This window comes from Hylobates moloch, unplaced genomic scaffold (assembly GCF_009828535.3).
Source record: "Hylobates moloch isolate HMO894 unplaced genomic scaffold, HMol_V3 SCAFFOLD_16, whole genome shotgun sequence".
NCBI lineage: Eukaryota > Metazoa > Chordata > Mammalia > Primates > Hylobatidae > Hylobates > Hylobates moloch.
In genome coordinates, this window is record NW_026652291.1 from 53073225 (window position 1) to 53086783 (window position 13559).

General features: G+C 42.3%; 2 protein-coding genes across 2 annotated transcripts in view; one reads left to right on the forward strand and one right to left on the reverse strand.

Moving 5' to 3' along the window:
- The window catches only part of GPR137C (G protein-coupled receptor 137C), a 78274-nt gene extending 68409 nt beyond the window's left edge, over window positions 1–9865 (reverse strand). The window contains exon 1 of the mRNA XM_032135101.1: window positions 9111–9865. Coding sequence (XP_031990992.1) covers window positions 9111–9554 — 444 coding nt within the window. The 5' untranslated portion in view covers window positions 9555–9865. The remainder of the gene's footprint in view (window positions 1–9110) is intronic.
- A 324-nt stretch (window positions 9866–10189) lies between these two features.
- The window catches only part of TXNDC16 (thioredoxin domain containing 16), a 148753-nt gene continuing 145383 nt past the window's right edge, over window positions 10190–13559 (forward strand). Inside the window, exon 1 of the mRNA XM_058429389.1 lies at window positions 10190–10385. The gene's annotated coding sequence lies outside the window, so the exon portion shown is untranslated. The remainder of the gene's footprint in view (window positions 10386–13559) is intronic.

Genomic DNA, 13559 nt, shown 5'->3' on the forward strand with positions numbered 1-13559 from the left:
ATAAATGATGGAGCTGCATGTTGTACATTTCTTCCCTGCTTCAGCTTTTATTCTTGGAGTAAATTGCAAAGCCCTGAAATTTTTAAAATCAACTTCATTGAAATATAATTTATGTACAATACACTGCATGCATTTAAGCTGTACAATTCTGAGTTTTGAGAAAGCTGTACAACCTTTGAAACTATCACAATCAAGGCTGGGCGCAGTGGCTCACGCCTGTAATCCCAGCACTTTGGAAGGCCGAGGTGGGCGGATCACGAGGTCAGGAGATCGAGACCACAGTGAAACCTCGTCTCTACTAAAAATACAAAAAAAAAAAAATTAGCTGGGCGCTGTGGCAGGCGCCTGTAGTCCCAGCTACTCGGGAGGCTGAGGCAGGAGAATGGCATGAACCCAGGAGGCGGAGCTTGCAGTGAGCCAAGATCGTGCCACTGCACTCCAGCCTGGGCCACAGAGTGAGACTCTGTCTCAAAAAAAACTATCACAATCAAATACAGAATATCTCCCCACCCACTAAATTTCACCCTGCCCCTTTTTGTAAGTCTTCCCTTCTGCTCCAGACCCTAGGAAACTAGTGATCTGCTTTGTGTGATCATAGGTTTGCATTTCCTAAAATTTAATATAAATGAAATGACACAGTGTGAGCTCATTTTTCCCTGGCTTCCTTCATTCAGCATACTGATTTTGAGATTAATCCACGTTGTTGTGTCGTAGTTTGTTCCTTTGCTTTTACTACTGAGTAGTATTCCTTTGTGTTGGTATATTTTGTTCATTCATTCATTTCTGATGAACATCTGGGTTAATTTCAGTTTTGAGTTTTTGTGAATAAAGCTATTATGTACATCCATGTTCAAGTTTTTATAGGAACATATGCTTTCATTTCTCTTGGGTAAGTATCTATAACGGCTAGATTTTTCTCCATAAGTTTTGAGACAGGGTCTTGCTATGCTGCCCAGGCCGGTCTTGAGCTGCTGGGCTCAAGTGATCCTCCTGCCTCAGTTTCCTGAGTAGCTGGGACTATAGGCCTGTGCCACCACGCCTGGCTTCTGTAACGGCTAGATTTTATGACAGGCTTATGTTTTTTTAACAACTGCTAAACTGTTTTCCAAAGTGGTTGTAAAACTTTACATTCCTATCATCAGTGTAGGAGTTCCAATTAATCCACATTTTGGCCAATAGTTGGTATGGTCAGTCTTTTAAATTTTAGTCCTGCTAATCAATGTTTAGTGGTAATTCAATGTGAGTGTAATTTTTGTTTTCCTAATAATAACCTTGAGCATCTCTTCATGTGTTTCTTGGCTATGCGTATATCTTCTTTTGTGAAGTATTTGTTCAAATCCTTTGTTCATTTTTACTGGATTTTCTTATTGAGTTATGAGTTCTTTGTATGTTTTGGATAAATGTACTTTGCCAGATACACGTGCTGCAAATATTTCCTCCCAGTCTGTGGCTTGCCTTGTATTTATCTGTCTTGCAAAAAACAAAAGTTTTAAATTTTGATAAAGTCTCATTTGTCAATTTTGGTTCATGCCTTTTTGTTTACTACGAAACCTTTGCCTACTCCAAGAAAAGATCTTCTCCTGTCTTCTACAAATTTTAGCTTTTACAGTTAGGTCTATGATCTATGTCAAGTACATTTTATAGTGTGAGGTAAGAATCAATGTTCATTTTTCCCATATGAATATTCAATTATTTTGGAACTATTAGTTGACAAAACTTTTCCCTCACTAAATTATCTTGGCACTTTTGGGGAAAAAAATCAGTTGACTATATATATATGTGGGTCTAATTCTGGATTCTCTATCCTGCTCCATTGATCTATATGTCTATCTTTTCCCCAGTATTACACTCTCTTGATTACTGTAGCTTTACAGTTACTCTTCAAGTAGTGTGATCCTTCAACTTCGTCCTTCTTTTACAAAATTGTTTCAGCTACACTTAAGTCCCTCGTATGTCCACACATATTTTAAAACCATCTTGGCAACAGCTACCAAAATATCCTGCAAAAATTTTTAATAGGAATTGCATTGAATTTATAGGTCAAATTAAGGGAGAAATAACACCTTAAAAACAATGAGCTTTTCAGGGTATATTTTTCCATTCACTGAGGCCTCTTTCTCTCAATAATGTTTTGTAGTTTTCCTTGTAGAGGTCTTGCACATCTCTTATTTATTCCTAAGTATTTTAATTTTTTGACACTATTGCATGTAGAATTGTTTTTTGTTTTTGAAACAGGGTCTTGTTCTGTCGCCCAAGCTGGAGTGCAGTGGTGCAACCTTGGCTCACTGCAGTCTCTATCTCCTGGACTCAAGTGATCCTCCCACTTCAGCCTCCCAAGTAGCTGGAATTACAGGCCCACCCACTGCACCTGGCTGATTTTTTATTTTTTTGTAGAGATGAGGTCTATGTTGTCCAGGCTGGTCTCGAACTGCTGAGCTAAAGCGATCCTCCCAACTCGGCCTCCCAAAGTGCTGAGATTAAAGGCGTGAGCTACCATGCCCTGCCAAGTGGAATTTTTATATTTCATTTTTCTAATTGTTTTCTGCTAGTATATAAAAAGTTATATCCTATAAGCTTAGATATTACTTCCTGTAGCTATCTGTAGATTAGGATTTTTGACCTAAGAAATTGTGTCACCTACAAATAGAGACAATTTTACTTGTTTTTCTAATTTTCAAACCCTTTTCTTTCCCTTGCCTATTGCAATGGCTAAGACCTCCAGCACAATGTTGTGAAGTACTTTGTTCTTCTCCTAGGTAATATGCTGTCAATATTTAAGTATAATATCAGCTACAGGCTTTTTGAAGATGCTTTTTATTAGACTGAAAAAATTCCCCCTTTTCCCTCATGTACTAAAAGTTAATTTTAAAAAATCATCTATCGTTGAATTTTGTCAAATTCTTCTTTCTGCATCTATTGAGATGATCATATGATTTTCTCCTTTACACTACACATATGGCTTTTATCACATTGATTTTTTTTTTTTTTTTGAGACGGAATCTTGCTCTGTCGCCCAGGCTGGAGTGCAGTGGCGCAATCTCGGCTCACTGCAAGCTCCGCCTCCCAGGTTCACGCCATTCTCCTGCCTCAGCCTCTCCGAGTAGCTGGGACTACAGGCGCCTGCCACCACGCCCAGCTAATTTTTTGTAATTTTAGTAGAGACGGGGTTTCACCGTGGTCTCGATCTCCTGACCTCGTGATCCGCTCACCTCGGCCTCCCAAAGTGCTGGCATTACAAGCGTTTTGAGCCACCGCGCCCGACCCCACATTGATTTCTGAAGGTTTTTTTTGTTTTTGAGATGGAGACTTGCTCTGTTGCCAGGCTAGAGTGCAGTGGTGTGATCTTGGCTCACTGCAACTTCCACTTCCCAGGTTCAAATGATTCTCCTGCCTTCTCTCTCTCTTCCCAGGTAGCTGGAACTACAGGCGCGTGCCATCATGCTGGGCTAATTTTTTGTATTTTTAGTAGAGACAGGGTTTCACCGTGTTAGCCAGGAGGGTCTCGATCTCCTGACCTCGTGTCTGCCCGCCTCAGCCTCCCAAAGTGCTGGGATTACAGGCGTGAGCCACTGCGCCAGGTCAGTGTTTTGAAGTTCACTTTAAATATGTTTTCGCAAAGCCCACTTTGGATATGTTGGGCTTTCTGGATCTGAAACTTGGATGTCTTTCATAAATTTGGGTAAACTCTTATTTTCCCTTTGAATAATTTCTCTATAATTCCAATTACACAAATGTTGGACCTGCTCATTATATCCTCATTCTCTTTTCACCCATTGGTTGTATCTTCCATCTTTTATTTCTCTGGGCTATATCCTGAGTGATTTTTTTTCCTGAGATCTTCTAGTTCACTTATTTCTTTTTAACTGTGTTTAATCTGCTTAACCATCCATTTCAGTTTTTAATTTTTTCATTAAAAAATGATTTCCAAATGTGCCAATTTTAAGTTTTACATTTCAACAGTATTTAATTCATAAATGAGTAATTATTGTGTACTATGTATTTGATAATTCTGATTATCTGCAATTCCCCAGTGTGATTTTTGATTCTGAACCCATGTTTTTTGGAATTTTATCTGTCAAAAGTCTGGGTTTAAAGTACATTCCTCCACAGATGCTTTGCATCTGCTTCTTACAGCTCCTTGAGGTTAGTATAAAGCAAGGATAACTTTATGTTTTCAAGTTAGATCTCCTGAAACCCCCCAGTCCGCTCCTCTCAATCACAGAACAGATGTGAATTTAGGCTTCAAACTTGTGCAAGAACGAGCTTATTTTGCATTCCCAGGGAAGACTTTTATTTACCAATTTGTCCCCGCTATTTAGCTCTGAGGACCTGCTTATTTTCCCAGCTGATCCACTGAAGGTGTACACTTAAAAGATTCTGGCATTATGCTGGAGGGGATGAAGTCTTTTTAAAGACCTCACTGCAAGGCACAGCCTGCAACGACACTTCCCTACACCCTCAACACACAAAATTAAAATCTGGGCAGTAGGCTAGCAGGAGGCAGCTGAAAACCACTCCTGCCCTACCCCCAAGACACACATTTGTGTGGTATTTTATCATTCTGCATTTGCTTTTTTTTTTTTTTTTGGTAGTTTCTGGCCTTTTCTTGCCAGCCCAATCATGCATTGAAAAAGACTGACTACTCTCTGCAGCATTTCTCTGAATCTCTGGTAGGCCAGATGACCCGGCTTCTACTTCTTTAAACTAGGAGTCATATGCAGTGGATGAAAGGTGAAGAAAGAGTTTGCTAGACAATGGAAAAGGTTTGAAACCATGTGAAAAATGGGAAAGCAAGTTAGAGAAGCACTAAGTAATAAAGAAGTGATGTATCCAGTAAAGTTCATGATATAGGAAGAAAATTACTTGATAAGACTTCATAGCACCTGAGCTATACAATAGTATCACATCTGATACATATTAGCCATTTAATTTTGGACAAATCACATCACTTTCTACCTATTTGATGGGGGTTGTGAAGATAAATCACACAAAGTGCTTGGAAAATACCGATTTCATAAAATGTAAGGCATTATAACATGTCTTGTTACAGGTATGTATCTGAAACTTCGGCTTCACAGATGATTTCAGGAGAAATAAGATCAAGATAGTGAAAAAATTTAGTAGATTCAGACAAAAACAGTTTATAGTCAGTTATGGATAAAAGTCAAACATTGAACTAAACCACTATTTCTGGTAAACAGTAACTGACTCAGGATATGAGATTCATCTTACAGACTTTTCTATTTTGTTGAATTTGTTGAAACTAAATTAGCAAAGCCTTAATTAGTATGGGCCATTTGCCATGATATAAAAATAGTTTCATTAAACAAAATTCTATACTGTATGAAATCTTTTAGGCAGAAAATAGATTCCAGACAATACATAATTTACCTCCAATGTTCATCAAAATAAAGTTAACCCCCATATTTTAGATGATTAAATATTTTCTAAATTTTGTCCTTTTTATAAAGTGTCATTCAATAATATAATCACCATTGTTCTAGTTGCTAGAGATAAAAATATGTAAAATATTCCTTCTTATCCTCAAGGAATTTCTATTTTAGGTGGTAGAAGTGTGATTTCAATTTTTGTGGGAAATCAAAGAACAGAACACAATCAATGAACCTGTAAGTTGACTTGCATGTTATTTGAAGTATTACCAATATAAGAATATATCTACTGGTAGGGACAATAATAGCATCCATAAATGTAAGAGTTAAGATTTTGAATTTAATTTTCCTAGCTGTTTTGGCATTGTGATTAAGTCACTGTACTTTATCCTGATTAAGCAATTGGCACTCCTAAGACCAAATTGAAAGTAAGAACTTCAATATGTTGAAGATGAACTCATTGACTTTGGCATGCATCACAACACTCCAAGATGGTATACCATCAACTCTCATTAAAAAAAAAAAAAAATTAGATTCAGGAGGTTCATGTGCAGGTTTCTTACATGGATATATTGTGTGATGCTGTCAACTCTCCTTTTAAGTCCTTCAATATGTTCTAATGGTAGATAGAATCAGTTTTATCAGATAGTCTGTTTTAAATATTGAAGTCTTCTCCGGTAAAAGTCCAGGAGTGTGAACCCTTCTCTGGAAAAGCTCATGTCCTACTGATCCTGCCAGAAGTTTAATATGTGTTTTTAGATTAGTGTACAAGGTGGTTTTTCTTTTTTTTTTTTTCCTCTTTCTCTCAACTATCAGCTTCCAGGAGGTTAAGTATGAGACACTGAGAAGCTTAATTAAGAAAGGGCTACTTTCCCTCATCTCAATTCCATTCAAGTGTAGACACCAAGAAAAAAAAAAGGGGGGGGTTAAGGCACTTCTTAACTTTTCAAAAACATGAGTTTTAGAATATCCACCAAAATGTATTCAAAGTAGTAGAGTTTGTTTTACTTTTTATACTGATCCACGGTTCTTTATAACTAAGTCCTTAAAGCTACTCTTAGTGAGAATCAGAAAAAAACAAATGCTTTAAACAAGTGAAAAGTAATATGGAATTGGTATTTAATACGGCCCACAGCAAAGACAGAGTGAGTTGGTAATCAAGGCACACGACTATTCAAAAAAGATATAGGGGCTTTTGGTTAAAAAAATTAAACATCAGTTAAGTCTTATATTTATTACCACATAAACTTTCCCTACCACTTTGCCATAATATGAAGAACTCACTAGGAAAAACTTCATTAATTCAGAATGATCAATGGGAAGTATACTTGCAGTTATCTGGAACTGACATAAAAATTTGAACTCAAATACTCTCTTAAATACAGGTTCCTGGAGATTTTCTCTAATGAAAAGAGAAATGATTTCTGGTTAAGATATCTCCTTTCAAACAGACTTTCAAAAAAATTGACAATTTGTTCTCTTAAGTACAACTCTGTGTCCTAAAATTGTTTATTTGATTATAAAAAGAAAGGATAGACAAACAACTCACACTCTTTTTAGCAGGCATTACAAAGGAAAAAAGCTTTATCCCAGCTTCTTCCCAAATTATATTTTTCAGGTTAATAGAGTTTATCATTTTAAAAAAAGTACATTACACAAACATTTAACAGGAAGACTTTTAAATTTTAAATTCTTCCTCACTAGCTTGGAATATTAGCTCAAAGTCTGAAGACCCAATCTAGATACTCCATGTATTCTATGCTATATAAGCATACCTTCAGAATTTTGAGCTTAAATATATCTCCTTTTTTGTGATAGTGTTTACCCACTTTGTGCTTACCTGGGGGAGCTACTGATTGGGAGAGGGTAAAAAGGGAAACTTCTGGGACACGGAAAATGCTTCATATCTTAATCTGGGTGGTGGTAACATGGGTGTATACAGATGTAAAATTTCATCTAGGTGTGCATTTAAGATTGTGGACTTTATGGTATGTTATACCCCAAGAAGTAAAGAGTGTTTATCCACTTTATGAAATGCCCGCCAACTATTTTACAGTGAATCATTCATATTATTTTGTAAATCAAAATGTATAGGGAAAAAACAAGTCATCTGATGCTCCTGGCATAAAAATCGCTAGTCACTTTCAGGTAAACATCTGAAGCTGGAGTAAAAGCTTCAGTGTTGAGAAGTCACTAACGCACTATCTGAAATGGTGGCAGGAAGATTACAATGTATCAGTTTAAGTATAAAGGGTAGAAGTGTTATAACAGCTTAAACGACAACTAGATTAGAACACCCTCAAATAAGTGACACGACTATGGCATCATTTGATTTGTGATAACCTATGCTTCTTATTTCCGCTTACTGGTTTGGGTTTTTGTCATTGTATTGTTTGGACTTTCAAAGGATGGAGAAGGAAAATAATAAAAGTTAAATTAGTTTTGTTGTTTTCAAGTATTGCTTTTAGTGTGCTAAATAGCTGACATTATGACTGATTTTAAAATTATGCATTCTACTTCCTATTTATTAAAGGAGAAAAGAGTCGGTTTATGCAGGAAATATAAACACTTAATATACGTCATTTTTTTTTTTTTTTACTTTTGCTTGGAACTACATTAAGTCCATCATCTCCAAAAAAGCTTTTGAGAGGATTAGCTGCATAGGCCAATATTATTCTATATTAGTCTGTATTAAGCATATGATGTCACCTTGCTTCCTCCCCTCCTCAAGCTTTTCTTTTGGTGGGAAGGAGGACTTTTTTGGGGGAAATTCTTAAAATATTATGCTTAAATACCACAAGCTGACACACGACTGACAACCTTACACTCCCAAACCTGTTTGAAATGGGTCAAATACCTAAGCGCTGCAGAACAATGCAATCCAACCAGCAATTCCCCATAAAAGAGAAAGGGGGTGTGATTAGGTTCCAGATATTAAGCAAGTTATTGCAAAAACAGTTTGGTGGTTTTGTTTCTGCAATAAGCACAGGTTGAGGTAGTATTTTTTTTTCTCTTAATTAGCTCCAAAAAAGACTATGCTATAGGAGGTAGGATAAACCGCTAAAGCATGAAGCAACTGGGGCAAACATTAAGGGCTTTATGGAGGTCCTTATCCTGATCCTCAGCATTGGTTATTGATCATCAACCCTGCTGGGGAACTATCGAACGAAATTTGTGTGAGGCTTATCGAGCCACAGGAAAGGAGATGCAGGAGGGAATATAAGCTTCTAATAAAAGAAACGCAGCAACAATAGCAGAGGAACAGCTCTGCCTGGTGACGTAATGGCTGGCAGCAGTCCAGCTTCAGCAGAGCTGCTGCTACCTCAGCATCCAACCTCCCTCAACATAGTCCGGCTTCGGCAGAGCCACCGGGGCTGCTACTTCTTGCGATGCCACTTTGTTGGTGCCACCAACGCCTTACCTCGGAGGGCCAGAACACTGAACAAAGGGTTCGTTCCGTTGCTGTTTTAAGTTGTCAGACACACACACACTCACTCACTCACCCCCTAGCCCCGGACCCCCCAGTAATCGAGCCAATCAGCCACTTAAGTTTAACGCGAAAACACTGGCTCACACTCCAGGTGTGCCTCAGTTTCCCCAGGCTGGTTTCCAGTCCGCCTCTCGCTGCCCACCCCCCACACCCGCTGGTCCTCAGCGGGAGTTGATCCCGGCGGCCCCGCGCACCCGCCCGGGCCCCGCATGCCGGCCCTCCCGCCTTACCTCCGCCAGGTAGAGGTTGAGGAGACAGAGCGTGGAGAACTGGAGACAGGAGGGGAAGCAGTAGAGCAGCCAGTGGGGGAAGAAGTGCAGGTGAGCGGGCGGCCGGAGCAAGGGCAGGGAGCCGCTGAGCGAGAAGGCGGCGGAGAAGAGGGTGGTCCTGAGCGCTGCCCACAGGAGACAGAGGAAGAGGCAGAGGCTCTGGTAACTCAGCCGCCGCTCGCGGTACAGCAGCAGCCGCCACAGCTGCAGGTAGGCAAAGGCGAACAGCGCGGCGTAGAGCAAGGCGTGCAGAACGCTCAGCGCCAACTGCACGGAGCCCGGCACCGCGGCGCCTGAGGCGGCAGCGACGGCGCCTCCGCCTCCGCCGCCCCCGCCGGGCGTGGAGGGCTCGCGGCCGGCTGCGGGGGCAGCAGCTGCCGCCGGACCCGGTACGGACACCCTCATGAGGGGGCTGGGGGCCGGGCGAGCGAGCGCGGGAAGGAAGGGGCTGGACTCGGAGCCGCCGTCGAAGGGGAGAAGGACTGCCCCCTTACCCCCCACCCACCCCAGCCTCTAACCCCAGGAAGCGCCGTGACGGGACCCGGAGTCCAGCGCAGAGCAGCCGCGGCTCCCCCCGACCCCGCCTCCTCTTTCCCCCACCCCCCGGGGGTCTCGGCTCCTCCTGCTGCGGCTCAGCTCCGTAGCTGCAAAAAACAACTCTCGGCTGGAGACAATCAGCTGAGAAACCCGAGCATTTGAGGCGCTCGCTCCGCACTGTGGGCTCCCGCCGATTGGCCCAGGCAGGCACGCCCCTGAGCGCCGCGCTCGGAAGGCCACGGGTCGCAGGACCCGTCGCTCGAGGGCCCCGAGATCTGATTGGGCGCATTATTTCCCTACTTTCTCCCTCCCCTGTACTTCCCACCCACGCTGCTGATTGGCCCTGCTGCTGCACCGCCCGTTCGCGCCGGCGGGAGGACTCTGTAATCGTCTGTCACTCTCGCTCCGCCCACCGCGCTTCCCATTGGTTAGAGAGTGCTTTGCGTAGGGAGCACGAGGAGAAGGAGGAGCTTCGCAGGTTGTTTTTTGCCCAGGAGGCCGACTCCGCCGAGTCGCTGGCGGCCGCAGGCTGGGAGGGAGCGGTGCTACGCCTTCGCAGGTTGGCGAAGTGGTTCCAGGCTACCCGGCTAGTCTGGCACGGCCCCGCCTTCTGCCTCCTCGTCCGTCGCGTGGCGGCGGGAGCTGTTGGCCGCGCGGCCTCGGGAACGGCCCAGGTCCCCGCCCGCAGGTCCCGGGCAGGTAGGTGGCAGCGCCGGCCCTTCAGGCTGTGGGCTCTGCCTGCAGACCCGGGGATTCAGACGAAGCGGCTTTCTGTAGCCAGGGCTGCACTGCACAGCTCCGGAGTCTGACCTAGGACACCCGCCTCTGGGGCACCGAAGGGCCTCACCTGGAGCCTCCTGAGGGCATTTTGCCTTCTCTTTTCGGTGCATGAACGGCGGGAAACACCGGAGCCTTTTGTGGGTCGAGGGGATGGAAAGGGGCGACGGGGAGAACCAGAGCTCTTAAGTGAAAGACCCTTCCCTCCCAAGGCCAAGGGAAATGTCTGTTAAGGAAGAGTAGTAGTAGTATCAGATGGATGTTGAAGCGATCTGTGAGCAGGGGGAAGCTGGTTCTTTCAAACCTAGAATTTGGGAAGATGCTCTGGGCTTAAGTTTTGGGAAAAAGGCAGAAACAGACTTGTAAGTATGATGATTGCCTGGAGAGGAAGTAGAATATTCTGTACTGTTTAAATTCCACATGTATTGAAGCCTTGGACCTGTGTATGGTAGATGGTGGCGCTATTCCTAGGGCTGAGAGAGAAAATATATGCTATGTTACTGCTGTAAAGAAGCGAGGAATAATCAGATCGACTAACGTATATTGGGCCGGCACATAGTTGTTGACTTTTTTTTTTTCCTATTTGGGAATAAAATTAGCAAGTAGTGCAAAATTAAAAGGAAATAATTTGTTTTCTTTAGAATATACAGCACATTACGAATTCAGTATCCTTGTGAAAGACATTGCTACGTTTATTGGAGCACCAAAGACCCAGCTTTTCTTACCTCACCATCCTTTGTCCTATGCTTTTTTTTTTTTTCTTTTTCCATGCAGGGTCTCCCTCTGTCGCCCAGGCTGTAGTGACAGTTCACTGCAAACCTCCACCTCCTGGGCACAAGCAGTCCTCCCACCTCAGCCTCCCAAATAGCTGGGACTACAGGCACCGGAGCCACCATGCCTGGCTGATTTTTTTTTTTTTTTCTGGTAGAGACGGGGTTTCACTGTATTGTCCAGGCTGGCCTTTGTCGTATGCTTTGCCCAAGAAGAGTGTTGCTGTCTTTTTTCCTAGCTAAGTATTCCACAGGGAACTTTAAAGTCTATTTTGTAGATTCTGGGACAGTCGTTTGTCCAGGTACCAGATGCTAGTGTGGTTTGAGTTCCTTATAGGTATGCTGACAAACTGTGGTAGATGTACAGGCCTGGCACTGTTACCTCAACATCCCTCAGATGAAACGTTCAGCTAAGCAGGTAGAGAATGCAGTGTATGAGAGGGTACGGCTTGCTCTAAGAAGTTAACAGGCCTAATCCAAAATCTATGCTTTGGAGAAGGATTTTATGTTTATTGGAACCTAAGAAGTTCATCTCATGTATTTTTAGAGAATGTGGTCAGGGCAGTACACAATTCTCTTCAAATAGGAGACAGGATGCTCATGACAGCAGTGATGTAATTGATTGCAGTAATGTGCTTAAGTATTTAAATTAAGCATAAAATCAGAGTTGTGTGATTTTAGGCACTTGTCAAAATCAAGGGCACCACATATTCTCTGCCATGGCCTATTTGCATCTTCCGTAATCATTGAGGTGCACATTTCAAGTCATCAATAGACTTTTACTATAAAAGGGTTTTTCTTTTTCTCCTCTATTCTCTGCTCAAAGTGATAGTAAACATCTGGATAGTACCCATACTAATTTTAGGTCTTTGCCTGTGAGACTTACCTGCCACCTTGCCATGTGTCAGTAAGAGCAAGTCTGGATAGCCTCCTCCTTTCTTCTTTTTTTGGGGATGGGAGTGTGTGTGTAGAGGTGGGGGATGAGGGTGCAGGTCGAGGATTTTCCTCCCAACTGCTTTGAAAAGGCTCTAAAGGGGAGAGATGTTGACTCCTTTTATTGCCTCCTTGGGTCTGAAATGACAAACTGTGTTGAGATCTAATCAACATTTTATTTGAGGCTGGTTCAGTGAGCAGGTTCTGTTCTCCAGTAGCAGCATTAAACTGTAAGTAAGCTGACTTCAGACAGAATGTTCTTACGGGAACTTTGTAAGCACTATATGCTCCATTTGTTGCAAAACATGAAGTGTGTCTTTTTCCGGAGTATGATGGCCACAGATGTTGATACAATTTATTTAATAGTTACAGTTGTTAATTTCCTTCTTTTCTGAGAGGGAAAGCCATTAATTTTATGGTTAATCATAAGGGAATATTAGGCCTATAAAGGGGGAACTAACCAAGGGTTTCCTAGAAAAGCTTGGTGTCAGCTATTCTAAAATTTAAATGTGTCCAAATGCATAAAGATTTAATATTGTTGTTCTGAGAGGACAGATGACCCTAGCACAGTAGTCTTTCAAACATTTAAAAGCAGAACTGTTTGGGTGGGCATGGTGGCTCACACCTGTAATCCTAGCACTTTGGGAGGCCAAGGTGGGCGGATCATGAGGTCAGGAGATCAAGACCATCCTGGCTAACACAGTGAAACCCCGTCTCTACTAAAAATACAAAAAATTAGCTGGGTGTGGTGGTGGGCACCTGTAGTCCCAGCTACTTGGGAGGCTGAGACAGGAGAATGGCATGAACCGGGGAGGTGGAGCTTGCAGTGAGTGGAGATTGCACCACTGCATTCCAGCCTGGGTGACAGAGTGAGACTCTTGTCTCAAAAAAAAAAAAAAAAAAAAAATCAGAACTGTTTGTCAATTACTATTGCATACAGTACCCTATACCAAAATGGGATTGGTGGAGCTAATGAGGGCTACCAGCTGTTCTACCTGCCTAAGGAACACAAAGGCAAATCCTCATACTGTCTCCTTACAAGAAGACTAGTGTTTTCTCTTGAAGTACTTCGTCCTTGATGTCTTTTGGAGCTTAATATTCAGTTGCTGAACAAAACACACTTTTGTCGCCTTTAACATTTTATGTGCACGCTTTAGCCTTTTTTCTACTATTGTCTCACAGAGCCATTCTTACAGTGCTGTTACCCTCTTGTATTAGTCTTTAGTTACATGTCACTCATTCTTTCTATTATTTAAATGAGCTGTGCAAACACACTTCTTTAGAGTTTAGGGATGAGACAAAAGTTACATCTTATATGCCAACTCTGATCCATGCCAGCAGGACCATTATACTGAAGAATTGAGGGCCTCTTCCAGCCCAAAGGGTCAAAGTC